The sequence below is a fragment of the Ricinus communis genome, chromosome 2, assembly GCF_019578655.1.
Source record: "Ricinus communis isolate WT05 ecotype wild-type chromosome 2, ASM1957865v1, whole genome shotgun sequence".
Classification (NCBI taxonomy): Eukaryota; Viridiplantae; Streptophyta; class Magnoliopsida; order Malpighiales; family Euphorbiaceae; genus Ricinus; species Ricinus communis.
Window position 1 is genome coordinate 1,471,939 of NC_063257.1, and position 20,179 is coordinate 1,492,117.

General features: G+C 34.6%; 4 protein-coding genes across 8 annotated transcripts; 1 reads left to right on the forward strand and 3 right to left on the reverse strand.

Annotated features, from left to right (window-relative positions):
- Positions 1 to 627: 627 nt before the first annotated feature.
- LOC8274634 (probable methyltransferase At1g29790) lies at positions 628 to 2,811 on the reverse strand. Its single transcript, XM_002510461.4, has one exon. It carries the CDS (start codon positions 2,400 to 2,402, stop codon positions 927 to 929), a length of 1,476 nt encoding a protein of 491 aa, XP_002510507.2. The 5' UTR covers positions 2,403 to 2,811; the 3' UTR covers positions 628 to 926.
- A 1,121-nt stretch (positions 2,812 to 3,932) lies between these two features.
- On the reverse strand, positions 3,933 to 5,065 carry LOC8274633. Its single transcript, XM_002510460.4, has 3 exons — positions 4,877 to 5,065; positions 4,722 to 4,787; positions 3,933 to 4,173 (listed from the first exon to the last, which is right to left on the reverse strand). The coding sequence occupies exons 1-3, from the start codon at positions 4,922 to 4,924 to the stop codon at positions 4,126 to 4,128; spliced, it is 162 nt and encodes a 53-aa protein (XP_002510506.1). The 5' UTR covers positions 4,925 to 5,065; the 3' UTR covers positions 3,933 to 4,125.
- Positions 5,066 to 5,177: 112 nt separating this feature from the next.
- On the forward strand, positions 5,178 to 8,885 carry LOC8274632. Of its 5 annotated transcripts, none has more exons than XM_048371457.1 (8): positions 5,178 to 5,475; positions 5,686 to 5,986; positions 6,185 to 6,306; positions 6,682 to 6,872; positions 7,151 to 7,389; positions 7,577 to 7,776; positions 8,333 to 8,458; positions 8,545 to 8,885. In XM_048371457.1, the coding sequence occupies exons 1-8, from the start codon at positions 5,320 to 5,322 to the stop codon at positions 8,641 to 8,643; spliced, it is 1,434 nt and encodes a 477-aa protein (XP_048227414.1). In that variant the 5' UTR covers positions 5,178 to 5,319; the 3' UTR covers positions 8,644 to 8,885. The 5 variants fall into 5 exon arrangements, with proteins under 5 accessions (XP_048227414.1, XP_048227415.1, XP_015576053.1 ...); XM_048371458.1 differs by having other exon boundaries at positions 6,685 to 6,872; XM_015720567.3 differs by having other exon boundaries at positions 5,686 to 6,306.
- A 675-nt stretch (positions 8,886 to 9,560) lies between these two features.
- Positions 9,561 to 15,965, reverse strand: LOC8274631 (zinc finger CCCH domain-containing protein 6). The gene is made up of 4 exons (XM_015720699.3): positions 15,358 to 15,965; positions 10,996 to 11,205; positions 10,788 to 10,912; positions 9,561 to 10,703 (listed from the first exon to the last, which is right to left on the reverse strand). The coding sequence occupies exons 1-4, from the start codon at positions 15,415 to 15,417 to the stop codon at positions 9,740 to 9,742; spliced, it is 1,359 nt and encodes a 452-aa protein (XP_015576185.2). The 5' UTR covers positions 15,418 to 15,965; the 3' UTR covers positions 9,561 to 9,739.
- Positions 15,966 to 20,179: the final 4,214 nt, after the last annotated feature.

Here is a 20,179-nt window from a genome sequence, read left to right on the forward strand (position 1 = left end):
CACAAAGATATAGCAATAACCAAGCAATGAAAAAGACGCATAATTATACCCTGTAAGCTTTGGCAAACTGGCGAACTGATGGAGAATCCTTCACCAAAGTAAAAGAGACCATGAGTTGCATTTAGGTCGAACCTAAGCCATCCTCAACAACATTGCTGATATACCCATATCCACTGTCCTGTTCAACGAGTAGAAGGCATCTTGGAGTCTCAAATCCTATACCGGAAAAAGCTAGTATGTAGGCAGTAGAAGTAAACTACGGATTACTAGTCAAGACTAGCAACCACTGGTTGTCACTTAACTATCATTACCTGATAACTACAAATGATTTCTCTCTTGTTTTCTTTTAATAATTTCATAAGAAATGTTGCCTTCCCACATATATGCTCTTCAAGATGCCCATCTGAAGAATAATACTGTAGTAGCATGATGCAGCTTGTTCAATTTACATCGGATGAAATGGTCCTATAAAATTTCATCATGCAATAAAAATAAGTTTGAATTTCAACTCTTTCAGCACTAGTGCAAGTTTAATAGTTCCTAAGATCCAAAATTTTTTCATGGAATATGCGATAAAAAGAGTGCAGTTTTACAGGCTCAAAATATGAGGGACTCACAGTGAAAGAGTTTCAAGAAAATATTGTAATTTCTTCATTTCCTAAGATATAGCTTCGACAACAAGAATCCCCTAAAGTGCATAAGATAAAAAGTTAAGTTACAGAAGAAAAATATCACCTTCCACTGCCGGTTTACAGTAAAGGAAGAAAAAAAAAGAAGACAAGTGATGTACTTATTGCACCTTGAAACAAATTTCATAACGATGTTTGGAGCAGCGCACTCGGATAAATTCTGTGCAAAAAAGGAAAAACCTAGAAATGTGAGTGATATTCTTACTTCTTGCAGTTTTGTTGTGAAAATGCTAACCATCACATTCTTGCTGGCTTCTGCAGCACTGCAGATAAGTAAAGCTCAGATTTTCCTGATCCAGCTGTATCTACCTTCTCCCCCACAACCCATTTCAACTTCTTGTAACCAAACCGCTCTAGCAACCGAGTCAAAGTCCTCTTCTTTTCATCATCAGCACAACAAAAGTTATCCAACCAAAACAATCCACCAGCCCTCAAAATGCGATCAACATCAAACATTAAGAACTCCAGTTTTTCAGGTTTCCCTCCAACATCCAATCCGCTGGATGCGTGGACCAAATCAAACACATTATCATAGAAAGGGAACTTATGGTCTAAGCTTAAATACATAGGGAAAAGCCCTCTTGCTGCAATCAATTCACTAAACGGAGCATCAATATTCAAGGTGTTAGTGATCAAAGTCACATTCCTCTCAGCCATTCTAGCAGCAAAAGTACCAGACCCGCCAACAATATCAAATCCAATTCTAATTCCCCCACTTGCTAAAGCCAGAACATCATCAATAAGAAAATCATTCTTGCTTTTAGCCTTAACAAATTTTTGATTCTCATTCCCATTAGTTAGATCAAAACAACCAACGCAATCCCTAGTCAAAAATTTCTTTTTATTTAAACAATCGATAGACTTGCAACCAAGACCACTCCAAGTTAGAATCTTATCACTAACAGGTTTCCACAAAGAAATAGGAAAAGGAGAAAGACCCACCTTAGGAACAGACTTAGCAAAGCATCTCCTTCTTGGCAAAGGTTCACATCCGCGCAAAATCAGCTTCTGGGCAAGGCTCCAATCATCAGGACAAGGACCAGAAACCTTATAAGTCATGTACTGAGACAGCAAATCAGCAGATTTCTCACAAGAATGGCCAACAGATGCCACCATCTCAGTAATCCCAGTTCTAGAATCTTTACCAAGAGGGAGTTGATGATGTTGGAGAAACAATTTGAGTTCATTAGCAATATTGGGTCTTGAAATATCAATAGTTTCATAGCCTAAGAGTTCCTTCTCCATCTTTGCAAGCTTTTTCTGGGAAGAATCAATCTCTTTAAGGATTAAAGATACTTGTTCAGAGATTAAAGAAATGTTCTTGTGGGGATGGTGAAAGATGTGAGCTTGATGTTGGTCTTTAGGAGAAGAAGTGAAGGCGTATAGAGCAAAAAGATTAGTAGAGATAACAGAAAAGAGCATAAGAATGTTGACTGCTGAAGAACAAATTGTAGCTCTCTTGAATCTGGCTGTTCCATCTCCTATTTTCAGTGATACCGATCCCATCTTCTGCAGCCTGTGAGAGCGATAAAGAGAAGAGTTAAGATTTGGAGTACAAGGAGGTCTGAGAAGCAGAGTGGGATTTGTTAAGTGTAAACTGTAAAGTGGAGCAAGTGGAGATTTTTTAATTGAGTGATTAGAGTATGATTCCTGTGAGGAGGATTGTCGGTTGCATTTGAAGTGTCCGTTTTTCCTTTTGTGTACTTTAGGCATTGTTTTTCTTTCTTTCTTTTTTCCTTCTCTCGTCCCTAGTACTGTGTTTCACTGTATTATTGAATAAATGATTAATATAAAATAATTATAGAGATTAAAAATATATATCACTTTTACTTTGTTGAAATATAAAAGATTAAATATGTGTTACACATTAACTTTTTTCCTAAAAATCAATTTATACAGCAAGCCAGAATACTATAATTTTTGATTAATTTTTTAAACAAAAAAAAGCTATGGAGATGGAGGAGGAGGAACAGAGATTACTCATTTTTGCATGAATTTTGTTTTTGTTTTTGTTTTGTTTTTATTTTTATTTTTGTGAGCAAAACACTAAAAGTGGATTGCCCAAGCATTCCATTTCTTATTTTGAATGTGCAATCTTAGCTAATCATATCGATAGTACCGCTGTTTAAGTATTAATCTTTCAGGCCCTGGTAAATAAAACCAAAAAAAAAAAAAAACTGTTGAGTAACTTCTTTTTTTTTTCTCTTTTGGCAACAACATTTATAATTTAAGAAATTAATTGATTTTCTGTACTCCTAAATAATTTGCATAATTGATAAAATGGCATCTGACCTCAATGCCAAGTGGAAGAGAAAGATTAAACAGGAAAAGAAAAGGGAAGAAAATAAAAATAGGATTGAGAAATGAAAACATTGCTTAAAATTCAAGATGGTGAATCTTTCCATTGGGTCATGATAGATGTAATCAGTGTTAGCATTAAGATGGACATGAAACAGTCGCAAAAAGATGCCTCGGTAATGGAAATGATAACCATGGCGAGGATCAACGGCCCCCACCTCATTTGTCCATGCCATTACTAAGACCACCGAATCACGGGAATGTGAAATTATTTTACATATTTATTGCTCTTATTAACACCATCATATCATGTTAAGGTCATTGACAATTTTTTTATTTTTATTTTTTTGCCTTTCTTAACCTAACAACGTAAAACAAAAGGCTTAGGATTCTAAAGTTAGCAAACTCAGCTAATCATAGAACAAATTCATCAAGGGGTCTCGCATCACAATTACTAGCATTTTTCTTTTTCTCTCTTTTTTTTTTATTTTTATTTTTTAAATTTTTTTTACTTGGGTGGTTGGGTTGGTACTGAGGCGGGTGATAGATGTTTATTGATCAGCCCCAGTTGCACCAACTATTTCACTCAAGCGGATTGATACCACCAGAAGAATAGCACTAATAGCTGCCAAAACTTTGAAATAGCATGCAGTCACTACCCAACACATAATTTAACTGGACTAGTTATGAACAATATCCTGAAGCTCTTTTTTGAAGCAGAACTATTCTATCAGCAGAAAAAGGCAATCGAAGACTCTAAAAGAAAAGAAAGTGCAAACCTAAAAAGTAGAAGAGCTTGACGTTCGTACTTTCCAGTTTCCAGACAGATTAGGGAAAAGAAGATATCATTGTAGAACTAATACTACTAAAGAAGTGCTTCTTCATGAATGTGTAGGTACTAACCATCTTATGCAACTGTTAGCCAATACATAAAATAAGACCCCATTAACTCACAAAATGGTTGTTTTTCTTATGCAGAGGACTATTTCTTTTTTATCAAATTCGGAAAAACCATTGGAACATATAATCATTCAGAAGATGAACAAAACAAAAATGAATCCCCAGATCATTCAGTAGAAAACTATTCCTTGGAGATCCAAGGCTCTTTATTTCAACCAGAGATCATAGGACCACCCCCTCAGTGATGTGCCGCTGCTTCAGACTTCTTATGCGACTTTGCCTTCATCTGGTAAATGAAATTTGAGAATAATATGAAATATTTGATAACTGTAATACCAAATGCTCTCAATATAAATGCCAAAGATTTAATTCCTTTTTCTTTTATAAAGAGAACACCTCACGTAGATCACATAGATATGAAAATCACCAAGGGACAACAAAGACTCAGAATATAAGCTCAAAAACAAAAATGCACATAACTTACGATTATGAATCATCTTATGACTATTGGGTTATTCATCGATATCCTTCCTCTATTTTCTAATGAAATGTAGTATTGTAACAACAACAACAACAGAGGTATTGTAGAACACTAGACTACCTGCAATAAATTGCTCTGAATTACATTTACAATACACTCAAACTCCCTCTTAACCTAATTCAATAGCTCCAAAGCATATATTAAGCATCATTCAGGATAAATTAGTTCTTCAATTCTGATTTATAATCCAAGAAATGAAGCGAAAGTAGAATTAGATCTTGCTAACGCTTGATATTGGAAATCGCAGATAATAATAATAATAATATTAATAATAACGAAAAAAAGGAAAATACCTTGAGAATTTTGAGCTTCATATTTCCATAAACAAGACCAAAACTGAATGCCGATGCCCGAGCAACCTACCCGACCGCACCGAACCAAAACCAAAACTAGCAAAGTCATATTGATTATAGAAATTAAAATTGAAGAAAGTGAGAATAGAAATTACCAGAGCGAGAGTGCTGGTGCCGGAGTATAGACCTGGAGGTGGTGCCATTTGATTCGGTTTATCACAAAGACTCCCAATTCAAAATCAAACCCTTTTAGATTCGATTGCTAAAAGCCTCAGATAAAGCTCCTGCTTTTTATTTTTTCTTCCTTCTTTCAATATATTTTTTCATGCCGTTTTACTTGGACCCGCAGCGAGAATTCTTAAACGGACCGGGTTGCCAAAGCCCAAAGGCCCCTTGAACTCTTCACCAGCACAACGCATAAAACGGCGCGTTTTGTCAACAGAATAGGTGGCGGCATCTGGGATACTTTGACAGAAAACGTGGCAACCTGAATGCGAGAAAAAGAAAAAGTTGTGGTGGGATTTTTCTCCAGAAACAAACAGACGGGCAAGTATCAAAACTTCACTGAAAATCTGTTGCCAGGAAGTAGAGAGGAACAATGGGAGCATCATCTTCGACAGCACAGACGGTTTCAAACGAACAACGAGAAGTGGAAAGTCTAGTAGCTTCAACAGGAGCCATGCCAATGCTTCTTAATACTTTCTCTAAACTTAAGGATCCTCAAACCAATACTGTTTCTCTCCAATCTCTTCAGGTTATTTCTAAATCTTAGGCACTCTATACTCTGAAGTCTTCTCTTTTGTTTTTTTAAGCATAAAACTTTTTGCCTTTAAAATAAGTTATTGGAGCAGATATTTTGATTCAATTGGTAAAAGCGGTAGCCTTTTTTGTATACCAAGTAATCATTTTCATGTATTGGGATTGTATTTATTCCTAATCCATTTACATTTTTTCATTTGATCAGCAATATTTCTATTTAAATTATAAGAATACAGATTGTGAAGCACCCAGCAGCATACCCATTTCTTTTCCGGTATTATTGGATCATCTAGGTGCATCAGTTGTGGACTTATTTTATATCACTGAGAAAAAAGAAGGAATCAGCTGGGTTGAGTTTTTAAGGGGTTATTTGAAATGTTGCGGGAGGATGCCTGCTTCACTGGCACTCAATCTGTTGCTGAAAGTATTTTCTACTACTTGTGCAAAAGCTGGACTTCCTCTGAAACTAGAGTTTGAATCAATTGATGATGTTGATTGTAAGATAGGTGGGTCTCTTTTGGCCGCTGATGTTGTTATGCTTCTTTGGGTATGTTGGACCATGTTGTGGGATTCTAAAACTTCCACATCTTTGAAAGGGAAAGGAAATTTATGTCTTCCAGATGTTAGTCATTTAGTGTTATCAGCAGTTATTTCGTGTGTTGAAGATGTCAGTGGGCTGAATTTATGGGATTGTGATATCTCAGCCTTGGATGTTCAAATTCCTGCTGGGAAGTTTCTTTCTTGGGCTTTGACAACGGTGCCATGCCTCACTGGTTGCTTCACACAATTTGTCCATGCTAGACTTCAAAGTTCAGCTTCTCTAGAGGTACTTAAGTCTGCTGACTTTTGCACTTGAATGATATTTCACTCTAGGACTTGGGTTTATTTTATTTAAACAAGCTGCACCATCCATTTATTCTTATTTCTAGTGTGTTGGAAAACCCTATGCTCTTTGGAACTAAGTTTGGTCATTTTGTCCTTTGTTACTTTTGTAATTCTTTTCTACATGATACATCTTTATTTCTCCAAGTCGAAGCCCCTCTTATAGAGCATTCTGTCTATGAGTTGTGACATGTGCATATGTGTAAAGAATCATGTACTTTCCTAAGATTCCTGTTCACAAGTTTTTCATGCATTCTGCTTTGCTTAGTTTGTTGTGCAGTAGTTTCAGAGAAAGTAATATTTTTTAATTGATCAATAGCAGGATAAGTCAGAACCTTCAACTTCATCATTAGGAGAAATCTCTCCAAGAGAGGCATGTAATGCTTATTTACTAACTCTTGGAAGAGCGTGGGCAATCTCTCTTAACCTCAGGGGGACACCAAGTGCTGAAATCTTGAAACCATACTTACCTAGTGACGATATTGGAGCATTTGAAAATCTTCTTTACCGGTTCGTCATCGTCTTTTCTAATCATTTCCTGGCTCACCTTGCTGCTTGGAAATTGGGACCACTATGCTCTTAAGAATTTTCCATATTACGAGGATGTTTAATTTATTTAGAAGATATGGTTGTACTACTTAAGTAGCTTGCATGCTGTATGATTCCATAACAATGTGTGCTAGCATGCTTCACCATCCCCGCCTCTCGGGTTTTACTTTTAGTAATTGATTTGCTAACTACTGCATTGAACTTTATCAAGTAAATTCATCTCTTCAACTACTTTGTAGGTCATCTCTTAATGGGAGGGGCTTGAACAGATTCTGGTCTAACATTGAAGGCTATCATGGTCCTTTGCTACTTTTGGTTCTTGCTACTTCTGGAGATGCCCACGAGGATAGTACCGGCGACAGAAAATGGATCATAGGTGCACTTACACAGCAGGGTTTTGAAAATAGGGACCTGTTCTATGGAAGCTCTGGAAGCTTGTATGCTATCTGTCCAGTCTTCCATGCATTCTCACCTTTGGGTATGTACATACTGTGTGCTAACCAAGCGCCATTAAAAAAAATAGAAGAATAGGAAAAAAAAAAAAAAAAGGAAAATACAAATGGCAGTGGGGTTGGTTAGATTTCTTCATTTCTCAATGTTGATGAGCTGAATAACACTTTAAATATCATATTTCAGAAACTGATTGATTGTCATAACTTGAACAGGGAAAGATAAAAACTTTGTTTACAGCCACTTGCATCCTACCAGTAGAGTTTATGAGCCACATCCGAAGCCCGTGGGAATTGCATTTGGAGGCACAATTGGGAATGAGAGAATTTTTATTGATGAAGACTTCGCAAGGATTACTGTTCGTCATCATGCTGGTGACAAAACATACAAACATGGTTCCCTTTTTCCATCCCAGGTATTAATGTATAATAGCCAATCGTCCATAGCTAGTAGTTAGCTGTAACACACATAGTAAAGATTCAATGTTATCTTTTGTTTCTTGTTTTCAAATGCCGAATTCTGAAAAATTTGTATAATTCATTCATGAAACACTAATGCTGCTTTATATTCTATAAGTGACCCTTTTTTTTCCTCTTTACGCGTCTCTTTGGTCTTCTTCTGAAGGGCAATCCGTCAGAAAGTCTTAGTTATGTAACATTTTAGTGCATCATTTCATGATTGTATTATAGCCCTTTGTTTAATTAATGTTTTGCTCTTCACAAGTTAAGTGTGCTTTTGAAAAGAAAATATTCCTGGAAAAAAGGTAATCTCTGATTTTGTTACGAGTTATCACCCCAACCTCCCTGTGGGGATATTTTCAAAAAAAAATTTATAATTTATATCTGATAATATAGGAATGGGCGTAACGGCTGATTGTATTTGGGCTCTTTCTCTACCCTAAAAACACTGAAAAGTTCAAAAGTCACAGTCACAGTCAGAGTCACAACTGAAGTTCTGAACTTGTACTGCAGGGATTTCTCCCTGTTGAAGCTTCAATTTTGGAAGTCGAAGTTTGGGGATTAGGTGGGAAGACAGCTAAGGAAGTCCAAACTTCATATAAGAGAAGAGAGGAACTTTTCATTGAACAAAGACGCAAGGTAAGCTACCAAGTTCCAGCAAATACACTAGTTGATATTTGATCAATGGCTTAATGGGATGAATTATGCTTGTACCTGTTTTGCAGGTTGACTTGAAAACTTTTGCAAGCTGGGAAGATTCACCTGAGAAGATGATGATGGATATGATGTCCGACCCCAATGTAGTTCGCAGGGAAGACCGCTGAATTAAGCTGTGCTAGGTGTTTTGTTGCTCAACTTAGTCTGTGTTTATTCACAAGGGGAGTAATGATTGTGATTATACAAAATTCAAGAAATGAGTTGATACCTGATGAAATTCTGAAATGTACAAGTGTTATAATGAAGCCTTGAAAAGGTCCATGCTGAAGTTGTCATTGTAAATTGATACACATATAGTCGCACGGGCCACTTCGTTTTCTATGAAAAATAAATTTATGTTTTATCTCTAGAGCAAGTCGCTAAAAAATCTTTGCTGTGCTAGAGAAAATGGAGCATGTTCTGCTCGTCTCGTATAGACAGATGGGTCAGGCACTATGATAAGTTCTGAAAGTATTACCTGTTTTGGCAGGACATTTAATCGATCGCGCAGTTTAAAGTTTTGGGTTACCCGATTCGCAGGGCTTCTTTTTTTTTTTTTTTTTTTCTTTATGAAAAGGAAAAAACAAACACTTAAATCTTTTTTCGAGAAAAACAAAAAGAAAAAGAAAAGAGAGTGATTTAGTAAAAGAAATATTTGACTTCTCTAATTTCTGGCTTGCACTTATGTACAGAATTCTTACTTATTCAGGCAGTCCAATCCGATTTGATTGGGCCAAGCGAACGTATCTTAATTTCTTCTTAAATTTTACGAACACTCCATGAATCTATAGAAAAGAAATCTGAACTGAAGGTATTTTTGACCATATTTATAGCTACAAAAATTTCTTGAATTTTTTTATAGAAGTTTGTTTTTTGGAAGATTGATCCAAGAAGAGAAAAAATTGCTACCAATACTACCACCAAGCATACATTTATTATTAGTAACGATTTAGCATCTTAAATGTTTGTTAGCTATATATAAGAAGAATAAAAATAAAAATAAAAATAAAAGGAACACTTATTCGAACTATTAAAAGAATTGAAATTGATTTGGAATATCGAGGATTCTGCCTATAAATTAAATATTGATGTACCACGAGAGTGAGAGAGAGAGAGGGATGTGATGAAGGCGAACTATCTGTAGCAAAACCAAGGCAGGTATCAAATAAAAATGTAGATATGCAATATGGATTTTCATCTCGAAAACTACATGCAACAGCAAGATTAACTGCTAATTTCCCTATCCACTTTCATTCTCTTAGCACTTTGCACCTCTGATATGGCGCTGCTTCTTTGCTGGAACGACGGGTCATGCTGATATGCACAATTGGCCCCGTGTCTGCATCCTCTTGAACTGTTAAAATAAATACAAGGCTTCATAATCTTAGGCTTCAACTCTCTTGACTTTGGATTAACTAATTCTTGGTTTGTTCCTGCAAGCTGACTGTATCTGTTACCGTACTGATGAGGGGCTTCTTGTCTTTCCCCCCCGTGTTGCTGGATCAAGTTCTTATAGTAATTCATGTCTTTAACTTGTGGAACTCCAACAGATGAAGCTGGAACTGCTGGTGGAGGAACCTGGGCATTTGGAAGATAACCTGGTCCAGCCCCATTTGGCTGAGCATAAAAGGGTCCACTAGACGTGGCTGCAAATGATGAAGTGGTGTTCATCTCTGTTCTATTCATATGCATATAAGATGGATCCGACAAAGATACTGGAGGTGGTGGAGGGGGAGGATCTGATAAAGGGACAAAAGATGGAGCTGGCTTAGGTACGTTCTGTCCATTGGAGGCAGCTCCATAATCTTGAACCAACTTCTCTATCAATTTTGGGTTGTTAAGAATTTTGATGAGCAAATCATGATCTATTAAACTTCCCTGCTCATTGCTTTTATTCACAGCAGCAAAAGCAGCAGATGCAGCAGCTACTACATCAGGTTCAACACCGGGGACGGGCAGCACCCCAGCAACAGGTTTCTCATTAATACGAGTATTTGAAATGGAAGGGATGCTTCGTTGAGGAAGTGGAGCCAATAGATGGGACTGTGAGCTCACAGGGACAATCTGTGGTCCCCTGAAATCAGAAGTCGCATCAGTGGCATCTTCATCTTCGATGGGTGTAATAGGAATTTGAGGAACTTGATGATCACCCTGTCTAAAATCTTCTACTTCTGCTGGGAAAGCGGGGCTGCACAAACAAAAAAAAAAATCAGTTCAAGAGGTAGATAACAGAAGTAGAAAGGTGAATAAAAAAACAAGATTAGTTTCAAACTTTGGAGGAATGGAAGATGGCCGAGGATAAACAGCTTCAAGCACTCTCATCTCCCGCTGATTTTGGACCTCCACATCTTTGCTTTCTTCTCCCGCAACCACTTGCCAGGTCAAGTCCAAGACAAACTAAAACCTCTACTTCAGTGTCATAATCCAAATTGAAAACTGAAAGAATGATGAGACCTGACTGCTAGATAAATACAACTTACCCTGGGTGGACATCTCCATTTGATTACAGGGATATCAGACAACTTAACATATGACTGATTCACTGGAGCACCTCCTTCAAAGCCAGGAGGCAGAATATCATCACCAACTGTGCCAGCTGGATGTGACAACCATGATGCCTTTGCTTGGAGGTGATCTTGAGCACCTAATCCAACTTGTGAAGGAGATTCCTCCGTCAAGAACAGCCTGACCTGTTAAAGTCAAAAGCAGGAGTCGATAACTGAGTTTTTACAGCTATCTTAACAAATTGAACAAGATCATAGATATGCTTGATTCTTATTATATGCTTCAGAAATTGAAGCAACTCTCTGCAGCAACTGAACTAAAGAGCCAGAAGGAATTTCATGTACAAAGAAATGATAATGTAAATATAACCTCATACAAAATATTTCATATTGTTTATTTAATGCTGTATCTGAATCGGCCGTGAAATCCATGTGGTATGTGGAATGGGAATATTCGGTCATAGCATAATGACTATGAAGAAAGGAAAACAAGAGAAGGCAAAAAAAGAACAAGAACACTGCAAACCATATATATAAGCTGAAAAACATAAATCCACACAACTCATCCACATACACTCTAGTCTATCCACTCACCAACTAATTGCAAAATTACTACCATTATCTCAAGGAGTCTTTGAGAAGCCTATCCTCGTAAATTTCATCAGTACAAAAGTTCTGAGGTTTTCACTGACAAATCTAGATAGCAGGTACTAAAATGTGCTCAGTCACCAAGAAAAAGCTAACTTCTTTGGTTCTCTGGGAAGTTGATCGTAAAAGCAGCCTCTAATACAACAGCAAGAGGCCCAAAACAGAACATTAAACTCCTTAAGACTTTGATAGATGGTTCAGAAGGATGCAGTAGTAGTAACAACAGCAATAAGGGAATCTTCCTGATTTTCTGAAAGGCCTTTTGCGCAAGTAGCTGGTGTTTTTGACGTCTGGGGAATAGAGCTCCAAGCTATGTTAAGCTCAATCAAAAGATAATTGAGTTATTGAACATATACTGAATCCCCCTCTCTGCTGTTTTGAAGAGAAACGTGCTTCCAGAACAATTCCATGCCTACTTAAGTTTAAGTTAGATCAATTTTAAGTAATAAATTAAATACTTCCAAGGAGCAGCACTAATACAGGGGTATAGAGGAGAAGCCCTAAGAGGCACTCTGAGACACAGCTCAATCCTATTTTACAATGACGCTTCAAATGAACTATGGAATATAGGGTAATAGACAAGGCTGCATCTTGCGTCAATAATTGAGGATTCAATCAAATAATAGATGTTGACCTAAATATGCATAAACAGCCTCCAATAAAACAAAGCATTTTCTAATACCAATGCTGGACACAGGAAATGTAGTTGACAACACCAACCAGATCAAGAATGGAGATGCACCATGTGCCACCTCTCTAGGTATTTACAATCACGCAAATTGGCTGGTCAACCAAAGACATCAGTGCCCATTTAATCAGATTCTCTTGAATGCCTCACCACTGGATATGCGGAACTTATGAATCATGACATTATAATCAGCCCTCCTCTGTTAAAAGCAGCTGTGTTCTTGGACTCAGACCCTTCCCAAAACCAGAAAAGAAAAAAAAAAGTTTAGAAGGAAACTGAATAAGAAATCATTGCTAAGTTGCAATGATACCCTACCACAGGTTTTGCATGAATAGCACCATTTCCAGGAGAAGGACTAAAAAGATTATGTTGTAAGGAAATGAAGTCTTGATATTCAACTAATACACGCATGCACATGCATTCTCCAAGTTGTCTCGCAACAAAATACTCATCAACAAGGGCATAACAATGTTAACGATAGACATATTATCTAATATAGAGGGATGAGCAGCACACTGAAACTACTAAATCAACAATACATGATAAGGTACTTTAAGAAAAACTATGACACGAGGAATAGGAAAAGGTAGTCCCTAAAGCACTAGTGTGCACATAAAGGAAAAAGAACCTGCTCCCTAATACTGCCAAGAAAATTCTGTATGGTAAAACATAAGATACTGTTCCACCAAGTCATGGTGGCTATGCATGCACTTACATCTCAACAAAGTTGACAAACAGCTAATACTACCATATAGTAAGTTGAGAGAAGAAGCAATCATCAGCAATGGCAAGCTTCTTTCTTTCTTTTTATTAATTCCATTATTTCAATGTCAATCAAATGAAACAGAAGTTCTTTCCTTATTGCTTCAGATGAAAAGAAAAGTACTAAAGGAACCAACAACACAATCAAAAGAACATTATAATCTATATAAGCAGTTAGAAATGCAGCCCAAGTAAATAGCAACACCATAGGGACCTGCTGATATTGAAACATATGAGGATAACCAAAAGAAAATCAAAAAACCTTCCAGAGCACTAATTCAATAACAAATCATGTAACAATTGCTTATAAGAGATATTTAAATAGCTCATGCCTGGAAACCTCTAAAGCAAATGAAGATTGAAAAACGAAATATTCACTTCAAAACCTTTTCTCATATCAAAAGTTGCATAAAAGAAGCTGGCTACAAGGGAATACCATATGAAAATATCATACCCTAATTGAAAAAATGGTGCAACTATTAACTGATGTAATATAATCTTTTTCTTAAATTAATATTAAATTGATCATAGTACTTATGTTTGTGGTCCACACTTTCCAATCATCAAATGCAAATCATATTCTCAGCAAAGCAACAAGCTTCTTCATTAGGAAAAATTTGTGTCAGCTTCACAACCATCTTCAATTATTGATTATAATTTAAGACTATGTATATTCAAAAAATATCTCATCATTCAACTCCTACTCATAACTCCCCAAATCAGGCTGTTCAAACATGTTGATCCATATCATATTTCTTTATGCCACCACAATGTCTTCATGCTCTGGATTTGCAAGAGATAGTTTGGTTGAAATCCATTAAAGGATTCATTTAGAAGTCATTTGCAATTGAATTTCCATTGGTGTGTTAATTATTAACTACAGAATTCATTTAAAATGAATGAATATTATGTTTGGAATATATTATAATAACAAAAATTACAGAGAGAGAAGACATGAGAAAAAGTAAAATGAAATATTAAAGTTTAAAGGGTTATTTTTATTGACCTAATAATATAGAACTCGTTCAGAAATTCTACATATTTTATAGAATTTAGTTTAGTTATATCCACAAATTTAATTATATAGAGTTCTAAATGAACTTTCATTTCAACCAAACACAATGTAAGATAATTTTTAATCCAGAAATGCCTCTTTCACAGTTACACACGTCCAAATCATTACCATATTATTTTTATGTACTATTTCCATGCAAACAAACAATCAGTCTTGTTACAAGAACTTAAAACTGCTTCAAATTGAACAGTCATATATGTTGCACCCACAAGTTACTAACATTTGCAACACCTGTAATTTTATGACCTAGGATGAATTACTAATAGGAACTAGCTTATGGCTTTGTCATCTTATCAACAACTAAACTGACAGTCAATTAAAATTGTTCGGCCAAGCTTATTAACGTATCAAACTAGTTTTCATATTAACCTATTAAGTCAAGGTCAACAGAGTTTGAACATATTTAGATTTAAGTTTACTATTTCATTATAACCTAAAATTCTAGTGCTTAAGCAAAAGAAACAGAATTAAGAGAAGGGAGAAAAACAAAGAATTCCTGACCTGATTTTTAACTTAAATTAATCAAGAATAAGCATTAATAACCATCATATCATAAAGAAGAACACATATTACAACAAACAGATTCATCTTCAACGTTGATAAAACAAATGATAGTCAAATCAAAGGTTGTCTTTTCAATTAAAGAAATTAAAAAGTTGCAGAATCCATAAGCAATTACTTTCTCTTACCCAGCATTTAGAAAGAAAAAAAAGGTCTCAGTTTAGATTAATCAAGTGTCTTGAACCTTTCATTATGACATTTGGCTAGCACTGCAAGGTTGAAGTTCCTGGATTCAAATATGACGCAATGCAGTTTATATGAAATCATCTTCTCCTATCAATTAACAAGTTCCATCTAAAGAGCAACTACATTATCATTATACAAATAAGAACTGTCAGATTACTAATAAAACTAGACAAACTAGGATTGGCATTACAGTCGAGTACGATGTACAAACAATAAGAGCACACAAGGAAAGCAAGTGAAATGAAGAAACCATTTTTCAAACAGAAATGATAAAAGAATCCATTTTTATAGCATAAATGTTAAAATGATACGAAATGGAACACAAACCCATAAACAGCGATTTCACCAGTCTGTTCAATTTTTAGCTTTATCCAGTGATATAAAATTGGGTGAAATTTAGTCAAAAGCGGCATTTTACCTGACAAAGATTAACATCCGATGCCCAGGTAACTCTTTTTGATTTCTGCAATCCTCGCATATTTACAGATCAACAAAATGCTCTTCTTTTTCTAATTCCTGTTTAATGTTTCAATTGACCAGTAAATAGGTCTGCTTCGATTTGATTCTGAGTATATACAACGCTCAACTCCCAAATTCGAAACCCTGATTTTTAAAAAATAGCTTTAGATAGATTTTGAACTATGTTTCAAATACTTGTCAAAATCCCTACTTACCCATTCTCAAAATCCCTAAAAATTTACGGAATTCACACTAAAATCAAGGCACAGAAAGAGATACATAGAAAGAGCAATCAGAATATATATTATTAGAGAGATTGAATTCGCGGCAGAGAGATCCAAGGAACCCTAGATCCTCTGGCTCTTGTTTTTGCTTTGCCTTTCGATGCGTTTCCGTTTTCTAATCTTTTTTCCTTTTACCATTATCTCTCTACATTACATATATATATCTGCTCTGTTCTGCGCTGTGCGCGCTACCACACGTGCGTCATTAGCGCGTGCATATGCAGGTTGAGGTGGAGTAACTGGCTTCTTTGGTGTTAGTGTGTTGCTTACACGCGCTTTCACTGCGCATGGGGACTATTTTGACTTATTTCAAGTGTTTGGAAACTGACCAGAGTTTTTTCTTTTCAACAAAATTGAAAATGTTTTTTGAGTTGAACGATGATAGGACGGTGAGCTGATAGAACAAAAAAAAAACCTTTAGGCTTTGGGTCTGGTCAACACCTGTACAGTCGCGCATCTGAGGCACTTTGCCGCATGGATTTTTAATAGTCTATAAAGACACGATTTTTCAATACCTATTTAAATTCTAGTTATAAAAAAAAAAACTCCAGTCAAATATTGATGGCAGGCAGATATAATATTAATTTTTATATTTATCAAATCATAATTTCAATAATATGTAATATAACTAATAAATTCGTTAACATATTATTTGTAATTAAATAATAATTTGATCTACAAAGCAACATATAATTATATATATATATATATATATATATATATATATATCACTTTCTAATATAACAATCATAGTCCATGTTAAAAAATTAATGAATTAACACGTGATTTTATAAGATATGTCTTAAGTTATATAATTTGTTATTATACATATCAATTTTTGTGTTATTTTTATGTTCTTCAAAATAAAAGTTTTTGTTTCATTTTGGTGGGAATCAAAACCTGATGGGAAAAGCTAGAATCAAATAGGCTTCATGGGAAAGGTTTTGTATGAGAAAAGAAGCCGGTGGCCTTGGATTTTATCATCTCCATGCTTTCAACCATATAATGCTTGGTAAGCAAGCTTGGAATTTAATTTCCAACCCAAGTAGTTTGGTAAGTAAAATTCTTAAGATTTAAATATATTTCATGTAGGGATTTTTTTAGAGCTCAGTTAGGGTCTAACCCGAGTTTCATTTGGAAAAGTATTTGGAGTTCTCAGGCTATTCTTAGTAAGGGCTGTAGATGGAAGGTTTAGAGATGGGACTAGTATCAAGTTTTGGAGTGATTCATGGCTCCGTAATGATGTATGCTTTAAAGTTAGGTCTAGAGTTGTGGAGGGGTTGGAATCAATTCAGGTCTGTGATCTCTGGGTCCTTGGAACTCAAAATTGGGATGTGGAGCTATTGTCTGAGTTATTTTATTCAAAGTGATGTGCTTTCGATGTTTAAAATTCCTCATGACCAGGTTAAGTGTGCAGAATCTATAGTATGACATTACGATAAACGAGGAATGTACACTGTTAAATTAGGTTACTACAAAGCTAGTGAACTGTTGGGTCTTGAAAATACTTATGTTGCTGAAAGGGACTGGTCTTGCATTTGAAAATTGATAATTCCCCCAAAAGTCAAATCTTTTATATGGAAGGCTTGTAAGAATTTTCTACCTGCAAGAGAGCGTCTTTTTTGTCGAGGTATTGATGTTCAAAATGAATATGCTTTCTGTGGTGGTTATGGTGAACACTTGTTACACCTATTCCTTGATTGTGAGTTTGCAGTACAGTGTTGGACTAATGTTGGTTTTATAATTGATTATGTTCACTCATATTCTTTTGAGGAATGGTTTTTTAAAATTGCAGAAGTAAATTTCTGTATGATCCTATGGGCCATCTGGAGACAAAAAGATAATTGGTTTTAGAATAGGAAATTTTGTGGATCCATCTAATGTTGCCTCTTCGTGCATGGTCTTTCTAGAGCAATGAAGAGTTGTTAAGATGAAAGTTAATCCAACAATATATTGCAGTATGCTACCATATCTATGTAAATGGGATCCCGCCACAAACTCTAGTTATAAGTCTAATACAGATGCAACCGAGTCTGCTGAATCTGAGACGGTGGGGTTTGGCTTGGTCATTCCTGAGTCTAGACGACAACTAATTCAGTGTAAGTCGAAGATCATGGCGAGTTTGTTTTTTCCTGTTGAAGCTGAAGCTCTCTGCCTCAAGGAAGCCCTTAGCTGGATCTATTCTCTGCAGCTGTAAAATATGACAATCGAAGTTGACGCAAAAGTGGTGGTGGACTCTTTCAACAATCCTTCTTTGGATCTTTATGAATTTGGTTCCATTTTAGATGTCTGTCGTTCTATTTCTCACTCTCTTATTAATGTATCTGTGAGTTTTGCCAAGAGACAAGCCAACGGGGTGGCTCATGCTTTGGCCAAAGCTGCCCGGTCCTATGCTAGTCCTAATGTGTGGCATGAGACCCTTGAATTCCTCAGGGATCCCTTGCTTTTTGATGTAATTGTTTCATCTTATTAATGTCAGTTTTATTTACTTAAAAAAAAGTTTTGTTGGAATTTTATAAATTAAAAACATTTATGATTAAGGGGCATTAAATAATATAAACGATAAGTATAAATTTTATTTTTTCATATAAAGCGTTTTAAAATAATAATATTGATAATTATTTATCGATTTAGTAGATAAATGGAATACATACATAAAAAATTAAAAAATAATGACTCCTGAAATTTTAATTTTTTTAATACAAGAATAATAATTTAAAGTGAATTAACAAAAGAATTCTCTAATTAGTAGAAAGCAAAATGGTTAAAACTTCAAAATTAGTGCAAACTAGTCATTTACATTGCATGGCTATTATTATTGCTTCAATTATAAAATTAATTTGTTAGATACAATTTAATAGATTTTTAATATTTAAGATTAATTTATAATATTTTTAAAAAATAATAAAAAATTAACTATTTTTAAATGTCCTTAATTTCTTTTTAAACTTCTAAAATCATATTAATATAATAATATAAAAATATTTTTAATTAATTCTAATATTATATAGATTAATACTATCAATATAATTAATATTATTATCTTTTAAAATTAGAAATTATTATATAATTAAAAATATTAATTTATTAGTGATATAATATTTAAAAATATTATTTTCTATAATTATAATTATTATTTAATTAAAAATAATTTATTTGTTAATATAATATTAAAATATAATTAATATGATATGTTTTAAAATAATTGTTATCCAATTATAAAATTAATTATTATCTAATTAAAAATTAATTTATTATTAAATTTTTTTTAAAATTGGGATCAGTATTGAATTAGAAATGTAACTTATTTATTAATAAATTAATTATAAAATTATAAAATTAAATATAAATTTAAATTTCATATGTTAAAATAAGTACACGTATTAAAATAAAAACTATATATATCAATAATTAAGTATATATATTTAAAAAATTTATGTTTTAAAAATTAATGTATAAGTAGATTTACAAGATTAATTAACGAGCATTTACCACAGCACTTGATGAATTATGTCAGTCTTATCAACCAACGATACACTTTTTGATTGGTAATGGTAAGGCTCCTTTTCTTTCTTTTAATGTACTAAATCAACGACTATGGTACAGGCCATTCATTCGTCTAGAGTGGGATTTTTCGAAAGTCCGCAAAATCAAAAACGTGGAAAGCTCGACATTACTTAGGTAGCCCAATTAGCAGGATGGTATCATATATGAAGTTTTATTGGTCCAGTGCTTGCGTATGGATGCACATTGCCCTCATACTCTCCAAGCCCACTTGATAAATTCATACAGGCCTTACTCTAACAAAGAGTTCTCTCTTTCTCTCTGCCGATTTAAAATTATTGTGGAGCACTCTTAATTTAGAGAATTATATATTCTTTAAATTTAAAAAGAAAAAATCAGATTTTCATAAAGCACTTATAGAAATAATAATAAAAAGATTAAAAGTTAAAAATTAAAACAATGGTTGCTGAAAACAATGTCAAATTGGCCTGTCTGAAGTGTATCTCTGCTACTACCCGGGAGAGACAATGTCCAAAACCTGCAACACTGTATGAAGTGTATCTCCATCTACTACTACTCCCTATGTGAACTGTATCTCTACTACTACTACTACCACTCCCTGGATACATTGTCTAAAACCTGCAACACCACCATTTTCTAAATGTATTTCACTGCTAATAAGTCTGCTGAACCGAGAGGTTGAGTCACAAATATAAGAGATTAAGTGAGCCCATCAAGCCACATGTCTCACCATCACGGCAAGTTTAGAAAAGACACGATTTAGAAGATCCCGGGTCACTACAAACCCAACTTGTTAACAAAATAAATTGCTAAAAGATAGGCAGCAACAGTACCACTGACCAAAGCAGAAGATATAACAATAAAGTAGCCAATGGGAAAGGGAAAAAAAATGAACTCATAGGGTAAAAGATTCTTAAAACCCTACTCTTATTTCATATATAAAAGAATATAATGATAGAAAGCCTTGTCTCG

Coding starts and splice junctions, on each gene's coding strand:
- LOC8274634 (XM_002510461.4), bottom strand. CDS start 2,402: ATGCCTAAAGTACACAAAAGGAAAAACGGACACTTCAAATGCAACCGA.
- LOC8274633 (XM_002510460.4), bottom strand. CDS start 4,924: ATGGCACCACCTCCAGGTCTATACTCCGGCACCAGCACTCTCGCTCTG. Junction 4,788..4,876: donor GCACCAGCACTCTCGCTCTG/GTAATTTCTATT, acceptor GCGGTCGGGTAG/GTTGCTCGGGCATCGGCATT. Junction 4,174..4,721: donor TGAAGCTCAAAATTCTCAAG/GTATTTTCCTTT, acceptor TTCATTTACCAG/ATGAAGGCAAAGTCGCATAA.
- LOC8274632 (XM_015720567.3), top strand. CDS start 5,320: ATGGGAGCATCATCTTCGACAGCACAGACGGTTTCAAACGAACAACGA. Junction 6,307..6,681: donor AAAGTTCAGCTTCTCTAGAG/GTACTTAAGTCT, acceptor ATTGATCAATAG/CAGGATAAGTCAGAACCTTC. Junction 7,390..7,576: donor CCATGCATTCTCACCTTTGG/GTATGTACATAC, acceptor TAACTTGAACAG/GGAAAGATAAAAACTTTGTT.
- LOC8274631 (XM_015720699.3), bottom strand. CDS start 15,417: ATGCGAGGATTGCAGAAATCAAAAAGAGTTACCTGGGCATCGGATGTT. Junction 11,206..15,357: donor CGGATGTTAATCTTTGTCAG/GTAAAATGCCGC, acceptor TGACTTTAACAG/GTCAGGCTGTTCTTGACGGA. Junction 10,913..10,995: donor AATGGAGATGTCCACCCAGG/GTAAGTTGTATT, acceptor TAGAGGTTTTAG/TTTGTCTTGGACTTGACCTG.